Here is a 14,866-nt window from a genome sequence, read left to right on the forward strand (position 1 = left end):
GGGCAGGGAGGGGCGGCACGGGCTGTGCGCCCTGCAGCGCGGGCCGGGCCGCGGGGAGCGGCGGGTGAAGCCTCGGTCAAACCCGGGGCTCCTGTGAGTGAGGTAAAGGCTGGGAGACCCACGGGCCTTCCTGAAACCCAGGAGCTCCTCTGTCCCTTTTTTCCTCGATCTCTCTCTTTCTCCCCATCTCTCTCTGTATCTGTCTATCTCTCTGTTATTCAAAGGCCGCTGTTTCCTTCTGCCTGTTGGAAATCTGACCCGCTTTAAAAGGAAAAAGCTGCTTATCCCTAACAAAAGCATGCCCCCCTTCAAGGCGGTCAGCAGCCCTTTATGGCATTTCCAGCATCCTCCTTTATCGCTCGTAAGCAAAAGCTGTTGGCGTATTGCTACGGACGGGGTATACCTAGATCAGTGGGTCTCAACCTCCTTCAGACCCAGCCCTGCTTAAACTGCAAGCAGCCCTCAGAAAATGCTGGCTTTTCGTTTTGGCTGGCTTGATTACCCAAACACACCCACATAACAACACCGCATTTTTCCTCTTGCGCGCACACAAAATAAGACAGCATTTTTCCTACTGCACGCATGCACACGCACAATAATACAACCGTTTTCCTATTGTATGCACGCGCACAAAATAATACAGCATTTCTCCTATTGCACGCACACGCGTGTGTACACACACAACATAAATACAGCGTTTTACCTATTGCAGAGAACTTAGAAAGACTACCACAAGGGTTGGCGTTTTTAATAAGATGGATTCCTATTTGAAGTAGCTGGGTTTGTCGCATGAATCATGTTTGCATACCTAATAGGGCTAATACTGCGTGGCACTTTTCAGTACCCTTGAGAAGATTTCAAGGCACCCTGATTTGAAATTGCTAACCTAGATAGTAGGTTTTGTTTTACACTCTGGGTTTCTTGCTTTTAGCATTTTTCAATGCCATTGTTCACCCCTTGAGGGAATGGTTTTGGCCTACTTTTCAGCATTCTCTCCTGGTCCCACAGCCTCCTGCCCATGCTAAAGATAAAGGCAACTCTCCTGTTTCAGTGCTGGACACCTGTCACTTCCCAGGGACAGTCTTAAATCCACAGTGCTGCTAATCCAGGGAGCTAAGGAGCAGATCTCAGTTGGTAGTTCATTGCAACTCCACTAAAGCATCGATCCAGTCCCTGAGAATGAGGGCTGCACAGAACAGCAAACAGGGCTCTGGTTGGAAGCAGATAAATGAATGTATGCTTCACCCTGCATGAGAACAAAGTGCTTCTCTCTACTGTAAATGTCATCTTTCTGTCGAGCAAGTGGTCTCCTGAAATGCACCAAACCTTTCTGTCTAAAATCCTCCCAAGAATGAAGCAGGCTCAGCAGGGAGGTAAAAAATGCTGAGAACAAGCAACCACGACTCAGAGAACAGCCGAGAGTCCACAGTTCTGTACAGGGCTTGCAGCACTGCTCTTCATGTGAAGAACCCCGAAAAAACGATCCTCGGGGATTTCTAACTTCCCTCACCCCAACCCCCCAGCCTCTTTTAATGGCAAAGCAAAGGCATAGCAAAGATATGGAAAAGGAGTCTACTGAATAATAGCTTAACGATGTGAACCCTTTTGAATGGGGCTGCTTTAGTGAGAACTGCTGGAATCTTTTCACAGTAGGGAGTGATGTGAGGATACAGGAAACCTGGATAAGCAGTGGCATCAGACTGAACCAAAATGGGATGGATGCTACCAGATTGTTAAATTAAATGAAATGAGCTACATTTTAAAACCAAGCCTGAGAATGGATACTGAGCACTCACATTCACATATTTTTATTGGACCAGTTATTAACACTTTTACTGGTGTAATGAAAGTGGTTTTCCCAGTGTCTTTGGGTAGAGAAGCAGGAATGAAGAGATGAATGAAATGTATTGCATTAAATCTGAGCAGCATACTCTCAAATGTGCTAAAACTGTAGAAACCAGCTCCTGTAACATCACTTACACTGGAATTTATCTTTCTTCAATGTATATGAAACTTGCAGCTGATCATAGTTATCTAGAAAGATAAAACAATCCTGTTCACTTTACCCATGTCTGATGCCACACATGAATCTAGATCTCTAGGGTAGACCTGCTAGTATCCTAAGGCAGCCACGATCTGCTCCTTATCATTGCCAAACTTTTAACATGCAATGTCTGATGATCTCAGAGGTCCCTTCCAGCCCTTAAAGTCTATGAAATCTTAATGCTTGGTGTACTTGCCCAGGATTTTCTTACATTATATAAACTTGAAGGCACTCTGAGGACAGAATTCAGTCATCAGTATCTATTGTTGCCCTTACACTTATTTCAGGTTTGCTTATACATTATATTTTGCAAGAAGATTATTCATTGTATTGGAAAAGGCATTTAGCATTGGAATTTGCCCAGTGTGAGACCAGCTGAGATTAATCTGCCACTGTAGCATGCGGAAGGACCAACTGGATTTCTTCCTTTTTTTTTTTTTTTTTGCCAGAGTTGGGTAATAAATCAGAAATATATTGCATGTATATAGAGCTGCTGGTAGAGAGAAAATAAATCACTTTTTCCTCCTTCTTTTTGGGCAGGATCAGAGCACCTTGGAATAAATGTAAGGACAAATTCTGCACTAGCTGAAACTACCTTGGAAAGTCATGGCTGCTGCCCCACATCTCAACCCAGATGCCCTCCGGGAAGTCCTGGAGTGTCCCATTTGCATGGAGTCCTTTACAGAAGACCAGCTGAGACCCAAACTCTTACACTGTGGGCACACCATTTGCAAGCAATGCTTGGAGAAACTGCTGGCGAACAGCATTAATGGGATACGCTGCCCCTTCTGCAGCAAGATCACTCGAATCACAAACTTGGCTCAGCTGACTGACAACCTCACAGTGCTGAAGATCATAGACACTGCGGGGCTGAGCGAGGCTGTGGGGCTTCTCATGTGCAAGGCTTGTGGAAGGAGGCTCCCCAGGCACTTCTGCAAGAGTTGCAACTTAGTTCTGTGTGAGCCATGCAGAGAGATGGAGCATGTGCAACGAGGGCACAGCATCATTGCTATCAAAGAGGCTGCCGATGAGAGAAGGAAGGAATTTGGGGCAAAGCTTGGCAGGTTACGGGAGCTCATGGGGGATCTGCAGAAGAAGAAAGCATCACTGGAGGGGGTCTCCAAAGACTTGCAAGCCAGATACAAAGCAGTCCTGCAGGATTACAGCAAGGAGGAGCGCAAGATCCAAGAGGAATTGTCTCGGTCACGCAAGTTCTTCATGAACTCTTTGTCAGAAGTGGAGAAAGTAAATAACCAGATAATGGAGGAACAAGCTTATCTGCTGAACTTAGCAGAGGTGCAGATAGTGTCCCGGTGTGACTACTTCCTTGCCAAAATTAAGCAGGGAGATATAGCTGTTTTGGAGGAGGCAGCAGATGAAGAAGAGCCAGAACTGACCAATAACTTCCCAAGAGAGCTGACTCTGCAAGAGGTTGAGCTCCTCAAGGTGGGCCATGTGGGGCCACTGCAGATTGGGCAGGTGGTAAAGAAACCTCGGACTGTCAACATGGAAGAATCGCTGATGGAGACTGTCGCATCCTCATCGGTGTCATTTAGAGAGATTGACGTGGGGCAGGAAGAGACTTGTTCTACACCAAACTCTTCACCGGCTAAGCCAAGGATGCCTGAAACAGCCTCTAGTATCCAACAGTGTAACTTCATCAAGAAGATGGGCTCTAAAGGCAGCCAGCCAGGGATGTTTAATCTTCCCGTCAGTCTCCACGTCACTGTCCAGGGAGAGGTACTAGTGGCAGATCGTGGCAATTTCCGAATCCAGGTATTTACCCGCAAGGGCTTTCTGAAAGAGATCCGGAGGAGCCCTAGTGGCATCGATAGCTTTGTTCTGAGTTTCCTTGGAGCGGACCTACCTAATTTGACTCCTCTTTCTGTCACCATGAACTGCCATGGTTTGATAGGAGTGACTGACAGCTATGATAACTCAGTAAAGGTGTATACCATGGATGGACATTGTGTGGCATGTCACAGGAGCCAGCTAAGTAAGCCATGGGGCATCACTGCTCTGCCTTCTGGGCAGTTTGTGGTGACCGATGTGGAAGGGGGGAAGCTTTGGTGTTTTACTGTGGACCGCGGCGTTGGCGTAGTTAAGTACAGTTGCCTATGCAGTGCGGTGCGCCCAAAGTTTGTCACTTGTGACAGTGAAGGGACTATATACTTCACTCAAGGGCTGGGACTCAACCTGGAGAACCGTCAGCATGAGCACCACCTGGAAGGGGGCTTTTCGATTGGCTCTGTTGGTCCGGATGGGCAGCTAGGCCGCCAGATCAGCCACTTCTTCTCGGAGAATGAGGATTTCCGGTGCATTGCTGGGATGTGTGTGGATGCCAGGGGAGATCTGATTGTTGCAGACAGCAGCCGTAAAGAAATTCTGCATTTTCCTAAAGGAGGTGGCTACAACATCTTAATCAGAGAAGGACTCACCTGCCCTGTTGGAATAGCCATTACACCCAAGGGGCAGCTGCTAGTGCTGGACTGCTGGGATCACTGCATTAAGATCTACAGTTACCATTTAAGGAGATACTCAACACCGTAAGGGCATTTCAGTGCGTAAAAGCGCCTCTCCTAGATTCTTCCAGCCTCATCACAACTTGACAGTAGTCAGTGCCAAACCTTCAGGTAGACTGCCATACCAGTTTGGAGGGTGGCGCATAGGGGCCATCTGTATTTTGTGTTTAGAAATCAAATAGCTTGTGTGGTGTTTTTTTTTTTATTTGTAAAAAAAAAAACCAACCCTTTGTTGGAGTGAAGGGTATTTGGAGAGTACAGGTTTTGTGTCCAGTGACCGATCACTCCATAAACATTACCTCCTTGTGCTGCAGCTTCCACCACTGCATGTTTCTTTGTGCCATAAACATTGACTGACCATTGTAAATCGCTTTTCCTTAGAGGATCCGTGAAGTGATACTAGTCTCACCGTGATGCTCACGAGGAACTCAGTAGCAGTTGTCTGGACAACTATGATGGAAAAAACTGTTTCTGATTACAGGACTGCAGCTGCCTAAAGCAAAAGAGCCTTCCTAAACTGCATAGAGTGGCAGGTGGCTTAAAGCTGAAGAGCAGGGGCTGCCTTACTCTATCTTTCTGGTATTTAGGAAATTGTCCTCATGGTGCCATGGGTAAACCCAGCTCGGTCCTCCTGTTTATTCAGTATGAAGTGGGGACAGTGCAATCCTGGAAGACTGACAGGAGCTAGAGAACCACTCCCTAACCGCAAGCAGGATTTTATTATATGGAAAGAGTTTGATTAGCATGAGGAAAGTATAAAGTGAGTAGGGCTAGGGAGGGAAGGGAGGCAGGGTCGGTGGGAAGAGAGAATGGGATGGCAAACCTATTTAACAGAATTTGATTTCAATCTATCAGCATTCAAAATTGTTTTACTATTAAATGTAGCTTGGAAACTGTCTTTGAATGTATGGTTGGTATCTGAAACTTTGCCGGGGTGGAGGGAAAGAAGTGGGAATAAACAAGATCAGGCGTGACAAATTGTACGTTCACCAGCACACTTCAATATGCTGCATTCCAGACCATTGCATTTACTGATGGGTTTCCACCAGTTTGCACTCTGTGTGAAAGCTACTTGTTCATAAGATACGGGGGGAAAAAGGGGTGGAGGGTAGGGAGAGGAAGGATTTATATTTTGTTTCTCAGGTGTTCCACTGATGCTCTGCTTTTTTGTGTTTTTTTGCTCCCCTGTGCACAGCCAAATGCTTTATTCCTCAGTGTTTTTTATGGTGCTAGCAAGCACCAGAGTTCATGTTCATCACGGCTTTGGGCCAAATGAAGCACAAAACTGCAGCTGTGTGAATTAAGGCACCCACGGAGCATCTATGCTGGCTGATAAACACAAACCTCAGTGTGGTGCTGCTCATCTAAAATGGTTTATTGAAGAAAAGAAACATTTAAATAGGCCACAGTTGTAGAATGTTAATCTGCCAAAGATAATAGTTACACTGCAGTGCGCTTATTTGTTACCATCAACAATGTAGTTGCAAATTTTGGGGCATGACAGACAGTATAAAAGCAGGTTTTATAGTGGCTGTCACGTCCAACATTTTACAACTGTATTTGCCAGAGTATGAAATCTATGCTACCATGTGTGTAGAACAGGTGGATTTTTCAGTTCCCATAAAATTTCCCTTTTCTTGGCAAAACGGCAGTTAAAAGGGCCTTGCCGGAGAAGTTGCTGCTGTTGCCCTTCCACCCAGTTGTTTTGACAGCTGTGGGAGCTTCAAGAACAAATGTCTGGAGCAAAGAGAACATTGTTTTTTAAAACTCCTTGATGCAGCTGAAGAACTGTGCAGGGGCCATAGACCCAGGTACCCTGAAACCTTGTTAGTGTGCCCAGAGACAGGCACAGCGTGGTCCAGTCCTGCCTACGGCATCTTGGTGAAACTATAATAGAAAGTCATTTTCTAGAAGAGGTTTCGGGGGACAGGCTAAACACAGAGATCAGTAGGAACGTGGAAGCAACCAACTGCTTAATGGGATTTAAAATTTCAGCCGTCACCCAGATGAGCTGCAGGCTATTTGTTATAGCTACAAACGTCCAAACAGGGATTAACATCCTGCCTCTCTCTCTGTTTTTTGTTTGTTTGTTTGTTTGGGTTGTTTTTTAGGGGGGGAGGGGGAAGTTGAACTTTGCATCAAGCGTGTAGTGGCAATTTGGGGACTCTGTATTGTCATGATATATATGTTTTTTAGGGGGAAATGACTGTTTTATCTGGGATCTTTTATAGCTAATTACCTTGCTGTAAGCCAAGTCATTTAGAGTTATGGTGATTCCTATCATGCTGGTATTTCACATTTTAAAATCTCTCTTGTTTCTAAGAGCTGCTTTCAGGAGAAAGCTTCCATGAAACCGACTCGTTGAAGCAATGTTATCTTTGGTAGTAAGCGCCTACATCGAATGCTGTTCCAGTAAAATCCTTCTGTAGTACACATTCCACTAGTAATGATTCCTAGAGCCCAGACATACATTTAAGTAGACTTAAAACATGGCCTTTTGCGCTGACTGAGCACTTGGCTGCCTAGCTCTGTCCCAATGGCCGCGCCATATAAACTAAGTCTCCACTGTCTGTTCCACCCTCTATTACAGATTCAAAGAAAATACCACTTTATTTTAAGATGCACTTGTGGTAGAAGGTAGAGGGAGGAGATCAGTGCCTGTGCATGCATTTTGCTTCGCAGCTGCTGTTCTGTTCTCCTGTTTCAGGCAGAGATGGGAGACAGAAAAGGAACTGCTATCCCTAATTTTAGTACATGCCTCCCTTGGTAAAGTGGAATTGACTGCAAGAGAGCTGCATCCCATGCAACAGTATTTTTCCCTGGTGTTGTGATCATTTGCCACATGAGATGAAATAAAGTAATGAAAGACTGTGATAAAATACTGTGGCTTCTGCTTTTCACCTGGAGAAGGAATGTGTCCGATTATGAGTGTGTGGTTGATTTTTAAAGGTTGTGTAATAAAGGGAAAATTGATCCAATTAAAAGTGCATCACAAATGGCTCATCTGGTTATTAAAAACGCTTCATCTCCTCACACTTCCTTTGGTGGCAGATCTGTTTCCATGGCCAACAGGAATTAGACTTGCTAACACAGCATCAGCAAGATACCTCGTCTCATGCTGTCAGGATGTGGACAACAAAGCTGATCTCTTTGGCAGGCCAAGGGTAACTTTATCTTGTATTGTTCTCCCCATCTCATAAGCAAAATACTAGGGTTTCTCACATTCATCCAACCCGGTAGTCCCTTAAGATTGGTATTCTACCTCCCTGCTGTGGCTGATACCCGATGCTTCAAAAGCAGACCGTCTCCACTCCTCCATAACACATTTAGTTAAACTAGCTGAAATTGCATCTAAGTGATTAGAGACATAAAGTCTGGGTTATAATTCTAGGTTTACCACTGAGCAGTGAACCACTGCTGGCCTTAGTTTAGCCTCCTGTGAAATCAGGATAATATTGCTTATCTGACTCACAGGGGGTAGCATCAGGTTTAACTGATTATTGTGGATTAAATAGGCTAGCCTGATAAGTGCTAGTGGACAAGAAACATTAAGAATATTTTATTTGGGGAAACCACAAGAGAGCTAAGCAATGGCATTTAGGGTTAGAAGACATCAGCACCCTCAATGAGGATACATCCTCTAATTTCTCCACTACCCGGCTCAGTTTGTAGAATACAATTTTATATCGCCCAGCATATGATGTGAGGCATCTCTTTCAGCAGCAATGAGCTGCTAGTTTGTAAAATATAAGAACATGACAGAGTGATTACTCTATTTATTGGCATTGCTAGATTTGGTACTGATCAGCCGTTTCATGAAAAGGCAGGATTTCTCTGAGTAGGTATAACCACTGTCTACATTTGTTATATGGAAATCAGCTTGTGAAGTTTGAGTTTGCGAATGTTTGTAAGTTGGAGTTTTTTTTGAACCAAAGGAGCAGAATTACAAAAGTAAAAATAAATACAGATGCTGTTCAGCTCTTTCTTTGTGTAGCTTAAGTGATTTTTCTGGGTCATTACTCAGTGCGGGGATTTAAAGTTATTTCATTTTGCACAACTAATTACTGCACTTGCCTGGCAATTTTGGATTACAATGAACAGTGCATAAGGTCATTTAGCAGACTGATTCACAGCACATATTTTAGTCTAAACTAAATTTCACAGCAACTGGCTATACATTTTTTTCTTAGCTTGAACAAAATGTTACATATGTGGCTTTACAATATAGAGCATGGCAAAAACAGCATGCTGTAAAGTCTTAAAAGTAACAGAGTGCTAGTTTGCAGAAACAGTCTTCAAGCTAATAAGAAATTCTAGACACTTTGACTGGTAACCGAGAAAGAAAAGCAAAGGGCAAAGGTAACATATCCTTCAATAGCCAGTTGCAGAAGTCACTTTGCTGGCCTTCTGAATGCACCTAATTGTGCCTAGGAACTGGAAGCTGTACAATGCATTTTACATACTGATTTTCAGGGACCCACCTGATGCCAGGTTTGAAAGACGATAAAGGTGATGACCATGAGTTCAAAGTTGACAGGTTGGGAAAAGTTGTGAGTCCCTATAACAGCTGGGACCTGCTCTGGAGGTGTTCAGACAAGGGAGCTCTAGGTTTTTGCCATTTGCAGAAAAGGGGGTAAAAAGAACAAAATAAAATTATCCCAAGCCCATGATCAGGGGCACTGGTTGTGTTTGACAGAGCAAACATAACTGCTCCTTTTCCAAGCACAGCAAGTCTGCAGTACTCAAGACCTCTCAGCAGCTTCAATTTCCCTGGCTATGGTGTTTGCAAGGGAAATGAACCATCTGAGCCAGAGGCCTGGGAACATCTGAGTTTTAATCTGATGTTGTATGGTCTTGGGTGAGTCACTTAACCCCTCTGCCTCAAGCAAGCTCACCTTACGGGTGTGTTGAGAGCTTCGGTTACAGCATGCACAGTGCTGTGAACAAAAGCTGTCATTAAAGTGCTTCGCTGCAGGAGACCCTCTGCTGTATTGCTGATAAGATAACCTCCCTGTTTTTGTCACAGGTGGTGACATTTTTAAATGCCCATTTATTTTCTGTGTCGTGCTTATCTTGCTGGAAATGAGCGTGTTGCAGAGATGGGTTGCCTGAGATGTCTGTCTGGCGTGTCCAGTTTGGTTCCCAGAACAACTATTCCCATTCCCACCATGGCTCCCTTCTCTCCCCAGAAAGCCTAACCCAAAGCAAGCAGACTGTAATCATGTTGCGCTGAATGGCTCAATCGGCAGCAGGTGCATTTGCTGTCTGAGCACTCCCCTCTTGAAGGATTCTCCTGTTTCCTCCTTTCTGTTTCCTGTGTGACAGTCGCTGAAATGCTACAGGAGGTGGCCTCAGGGCAGCTCCTTTGCCCCACCTGCCAAATGAAGATGTCTGTAGAATTGGTGGGAATGTAATACAAAGCATTAAACAGCCTCAGCGTGGAGAGGACGGGTTTGGGTCCCGGTGAAATGGATCAATGGATGGGTCGATTTCCAGGTCTTGGCGCAGGCCCCTCGGATGAGGTGGTGTTGCTAGGTAACATAGCCAAGGAGGCCCAGAAAGCAGAACCTTTCATCATTTTAAATGAACTAAAAGTAGGTTTGTTTTGTTTGCTCTCTGTCTAACTCATTTTCTGGAAGGGAGATTGGGGAAAGACAAACTTCAGTGCTTGCCTCAGCCCTAAAAGGAAAGAAACTTCCCCTCAATTTCTTCTTGTCCCCTACACAAAAACACTGGTAGCTTCAGCTTTTCCAAGGTTGGCAAGAAGGGGTTAAGGTGGCAGGAAGGCCAGGCTGCTCATACTATCTTGCAATAGATTAGGAAAAGCTCTTCCCTCATCTCTGGGGATTGCCCTCCTGGGAATCTGTCCCAAGCATAGTTCCCATCTCCAGCTCACCGAGGTGGATGTCATCTGCCTGGACTTCAGGAAGGCCTTTGACACTGTTTCTCACCCCGTTCTCATTAAAAAAAACTAGGCGCCTGCAGCATTAATGCCTGCACAGTCAGGTGGGTGGCAAATTGGCTAGATGGTCGCACCCAGAGAGTGGTGGTGGACAGGTTGTTTTTGACCTGGAGGGATGTGGGCAGTGGGGTCACCCAGGGCTCGGTCCTGGGGCCTGCACTGTTCAACATCTTTATCAGCGGCTTGGAGGTGGGCATAGAAAGCACACTGTTCAAATTCGCTGATCACGCAAAGATGTGGGGAGAAGTGGGCACACCAGAAGGACAGAATACAACTAGATCTAGACAGGTTGCAGAGATAGGCAGGTGAGAATAGGATGGGAATCACTGCAGACAGGTGCAAGGTGCTGCATCTAGGGAGAAGGAACCAGCAACCCACCTATAGGCTGGGGAACACCCTTCTCAACAACACATGGGCTGAAAGGGATCTTGGAGTCATTGTTGACTCCGGGATGGATATGAGCTACCAATGCGAGGAAGTGGACAGTAAGCCTAGCCGCACCTTATCGTGCATCTACAGATGCATTGCAAGCAGGTCCAGGGAGGTGATCCTCCCCCTCTATGCAGCACTGGTCAGGCCGCAGCTGGAGTACTGCGTCCAGTTCTGGGTGCCGCACTTCAGAGGGATGTGGCTAGCATTGAGGGGGTCCACTTGCATGGGCAGGGAGCAGCAGGCCCTACAAAGATACACTAAAGGGCCTGCATCTATTCAGCCTCCACAAGAGAAAACTGAGAGGAGATCTGGTGGCCATCTATAAACTCACCTGGGGGGACCACCAAAAAATAGGTGAGACCCTGTTCCCCTGGGCACCACCTGGGATAACAAGAAATAACAGCCACACACTGGTTGAAAGCAGGTTCAGGCTTGATATCAGGATGCATTACTTTACGGTTAGGGCTGCCAGGCTCTGGACAGGGCCCCCAAGGGAGGTGGTGCTCTCCCCTGCCTTGAGGGTCTTCAAGAAGAGGTTGGATAGAGATCTGCCTGGGGTACTATGATCCCAGCACTCGTTCCTGCCCAGGGCAGGGGGTCGAACTTGATGATCTGCTCAGGTCCCTTCTGACCCTAGACACTGTGAAACTATAAATGTACAGAGGATGAATTCAGTCTCTCCCTTCCCCTGTCTAATAACGAATACAGAGACCCGGCTGTTCATCTGCTCCAGCAAACACCTTATCCTTTCTGTCACCACCACAGGGAAGCGTTCATTTTGCATTTGTTAGGGATAGAGCAACGGGGCTCTCCTGACTTTTATATCATGCTTGAAGCATCAAGAGCAAGAGGGGCAAACCTTGTATTGGCTCTCAGCAGAACTAGATCAGCATCTCTTCCATCTGGCTGAAGAAATCCATATGCAAACACCTACACAGATGAAGGCTAGTGGTTACTGTTGCCTTCTGCAGCCTGCTAGCATGGTATTCAAGCTGTTCCAACATCGGCAACTGGCCAGGGTCTGGCCCAGCAATTTACAAGAAGCCGGACTGCCAGTGGCGCAGTTTCATGCTGGAGACAATGTTTTCAATTAGGACACAAATGCACAGATTGTACACTTTTTTTTTGGCGGGTACCTCTTCCTGAGGCCTCCAGATTGATATATGAAGTCAATTAAAATATTAAGATATTTTTATAGGAAGCAGCAAACCTGCTACAGCACACATTTTTATAACTTGCTGGTGCAGGTCCAATTAGCTTGAAATATTCCCCCCGTTTCGTAAATTTAGTCTGTTACCAAACTGCAGTAGCACGGAGCCATTTGTATATTTAATAGACAAGCTGCATATGTTGATTCTGTGCACCGTTATGAAATGGGTTGGCTAGCGGGATGTGTGCGTTTGGCCAGAAATGTTTCTGAATTGAGAAGATACTCGGTACAACTGTCTGGGTTGGGGGTCTTAATTCAGATCCTCCTCCTCCTTTTTTTTTCTTTAAGACTAATTGTTTGCACCACAGAGCTCCTTTCCTTCTGGCAACCCCTTAGGCAGGTGTAATATTAGTTTCCTGGATAGGGAAACTGAGGCACAGGGTGTTGCCAATGTTACAAAGCAAGTCAAAGGCAGAACTGAGAACAGAACTGACTAACCGTCTCTGTGACTAATCAACCGTGCTCCCTCTGAGACTGAGGGAGAGGAGCCAGGCCTCTCCAGACTCCCAATCTTCTCTAACCCTTTAATGACAGAGCCTCCCTAAACAATTTTCAAGACTCTGAATGCGCCGAATGCACAAAGTGATACAGACCATTGCAGAGAACTTCCTTTAGACACCATTACTGTAATGTCAGAGCATTTCCCAATTTCAAATACGTTTAATCTTACAACTTGGCAAGGAAGGGGTGCATCCTAATTTTATAGATGCAACTGAATTGCTGAGAGGCTAAAGTTTAGATCCTCAAAGATACTTAGGCACATAACCACCACTGTTTTTAGTGGGTCTTGGGCCTTAGTTACTTGACCCACATCACACAGAAAGTCACGGCGGCACAAGAAGTTGGACCATGGTATCTCAAGCTCATGACCCATTCGCTAGACCATCCCGTCTCTCCTCCTATCTGCAACTGAACTTCAACCTTGGAACTCACAAGACCCTGAGACATATAACCATGCAGCATATGTACATATTTGTTTGCAAAGTGCACACGGTAGTATGGGACATATATTAAGAAAATACAGGTGAGACCTTATGTGCTAGATACAACACTGCGGAATAAAAAAAAAAAAAGCAGTTGAAAACATCTGGTCTTCTCATGGGAACAGGGGAGATCACAACAGATCTAGGAGCAAGCGGCGGAACTAGGATACATATGGAAAGAGGATGCCTTCCACCTCTAGATGGAAGAAATAGCAACTGCTTTACTTTATCACCCTTCCCCTCAAGCAGTTTCTAGAGACTAGGAGGAGGAAATAATCTCGTCCTTCTATAAAAGGGCTAAATCTCAGTGTCCTCTAGTTATACGAGGACACTATACTCTTCCTGCTGCTTTGGGATGATAAGAGTAGCAACAGCATGAGCTAGTGCTGGTGGAGGGATAGCTCGGGGGAGAAGCCTTAGGGATATGGTATATGAGAAAAGAAGCAGCAGAGCTGTCAGTGCTGTGCAGCTGTGCAGGACGTTGGACACTACTCCAGAGGCAGCTGCTTTGTGAGAGGGAGATTCCCTTGCCTCACTAGATTTGAAAAAAACAGATGACCTTGCCATCTGCCCAGCAAGGACCAGTAACGCACCTGTTTGGTGAGGGAGGCTACATGCTGCAGTGCACTAAGCACTTGACTAGGAGTCAAGAGACTTCGTCTCTGACATTGCCCTGCTGTTTGACCTTGAGAAAGTCCATTCAAACCTTCATTTTTGGTTCCTCATCCATAAAGCAGGGATGATACTACCCACTCATCTCTCTAAAGTATGTGGAGGGCTGTGGATGGAAAATACTGTGCAAGGGCTATCATTATTGTATCAAAAATAGCTATAGCTATTATTTGTTTTAGTCAACAAATCTAGAGTCTTCCCTCAGTTACACCCTTCCACATCTAGTGGTGCTGCTCTTTCTCCAGTGAAGCTGCTTTGGATTTGAACCAGCCCAGTGCTGAGCAGAATCTGGCTTGTGTGTATTTTGCACCAACCTGTTTACAAAGGGATCCCGGGAAGCTGCTGCACAATGTGAATGATTAATAACATGGCATGTAGGTAAACAACACACCTCCACAATGTTTTTCCACTAAACAGGGACATTAAGATGGCAAGCTCCAATTTATCACTATTTAAAAATAAAACAAATGGTGTTTCATAAATATGCTCACGAGAATAGCTGTGCCTGGGTGTAAAAGGAAAATGGCAAAAGGCCACCAATGAGGTTCAAAAGTAGTACATTAGTATCCTCTTGATTGCAATAAATTAGACCACTCACAGCAATGCACAAAAGGTAAAATGAGAGCGCTGTTGCCAGGTCCAGAATGATAAATTCTGTGGTGGGTTTTCAGCATTCATACATACAATGTGGTCACATGCAATAGAAAAATATCAAGTCAAGGGGATATCTTTGGTTTCCGGGAGAAGAGAGATGAATTGGCACGTGGAAGGCTACAGCGATAAGGGAGTTTTTATAAACATAACCTAATTGTATTACTTCAAAGTCCTGAAGTTTATTGCCCTGTTTAATGATGTGTCTCGTTATTTATAGTGTAGCACAATGAGTCTGCTATTGATTTAATACACTTCCTTAAAGACCGTCATTGTCACAAGCAATAAAACGAAGCCATTCTGAGACAGCTCAATTATGTCACATCTATATAAAGTGACCCAAATCACCCATGTCATTTGGGGGCCACTGCAGCAGGGCAGGGAAGCAGA

The 14,866-nt window shown here is 45.3% G+C and overlaps 2 protein-coding genes across 7 annotated transcripts in view; one reads left to right on the plus strand and one right to left on the minus strand.

The window, feature by feature from the left end:
* Positions 1-14,866, minus strand: part of ASTN2 (astrotactin 2) — a 585,314-nt gene that overhangs the window by 175,311 nt on the left and 395,137 nt on the right. The window lies entirely within an intron of this gene.
* On the plus strand, positions 66-7,555 carry TRIM32 (tripartite motif containing 32). 2 transcript variants are annotated; one of them, XM_019540650.1, is made up of 2 exons: positions 66-93; positions 2,585-7,555. In XM_019540650.1, the coding sequence occupies exon 2, from the start codon at positions 2,651-2,653 to the stop codon at positions 4,592-4,594; it is 1,944 nt and encodes a 647-aa protein (XP_019396195.1). In that variant the 5' UTR covers positions 66-93; positions 2,585-2,650; the 3' UTR covers positions 4,595-7,555. The 2 variants fall into 2 exon arrangements, with proteins under 2 accessions (XP_019396195.1, XP_019396194.1); XM_019540649.1 differs by lacking the exon at positions 66-93 and adding an exon at positions 876-1,213.

The sequence above is a fragment of the Crocodylus porosus genome, unplaced genomic scaffold (genome assembly GCF_001723895.1).
Source record: "Crocodylus porosus isolate Cpor-Errol unplaced genomic scaffold, CroPor_comp1, whole genome shotgun sequence".
In the NCBI taxonomy this organism is placed as follows: Eukaryota; Metazoa; Chordata; order Crocodylia; family Crocodylidae; genus Crocodylus; species Crocodylus porosus.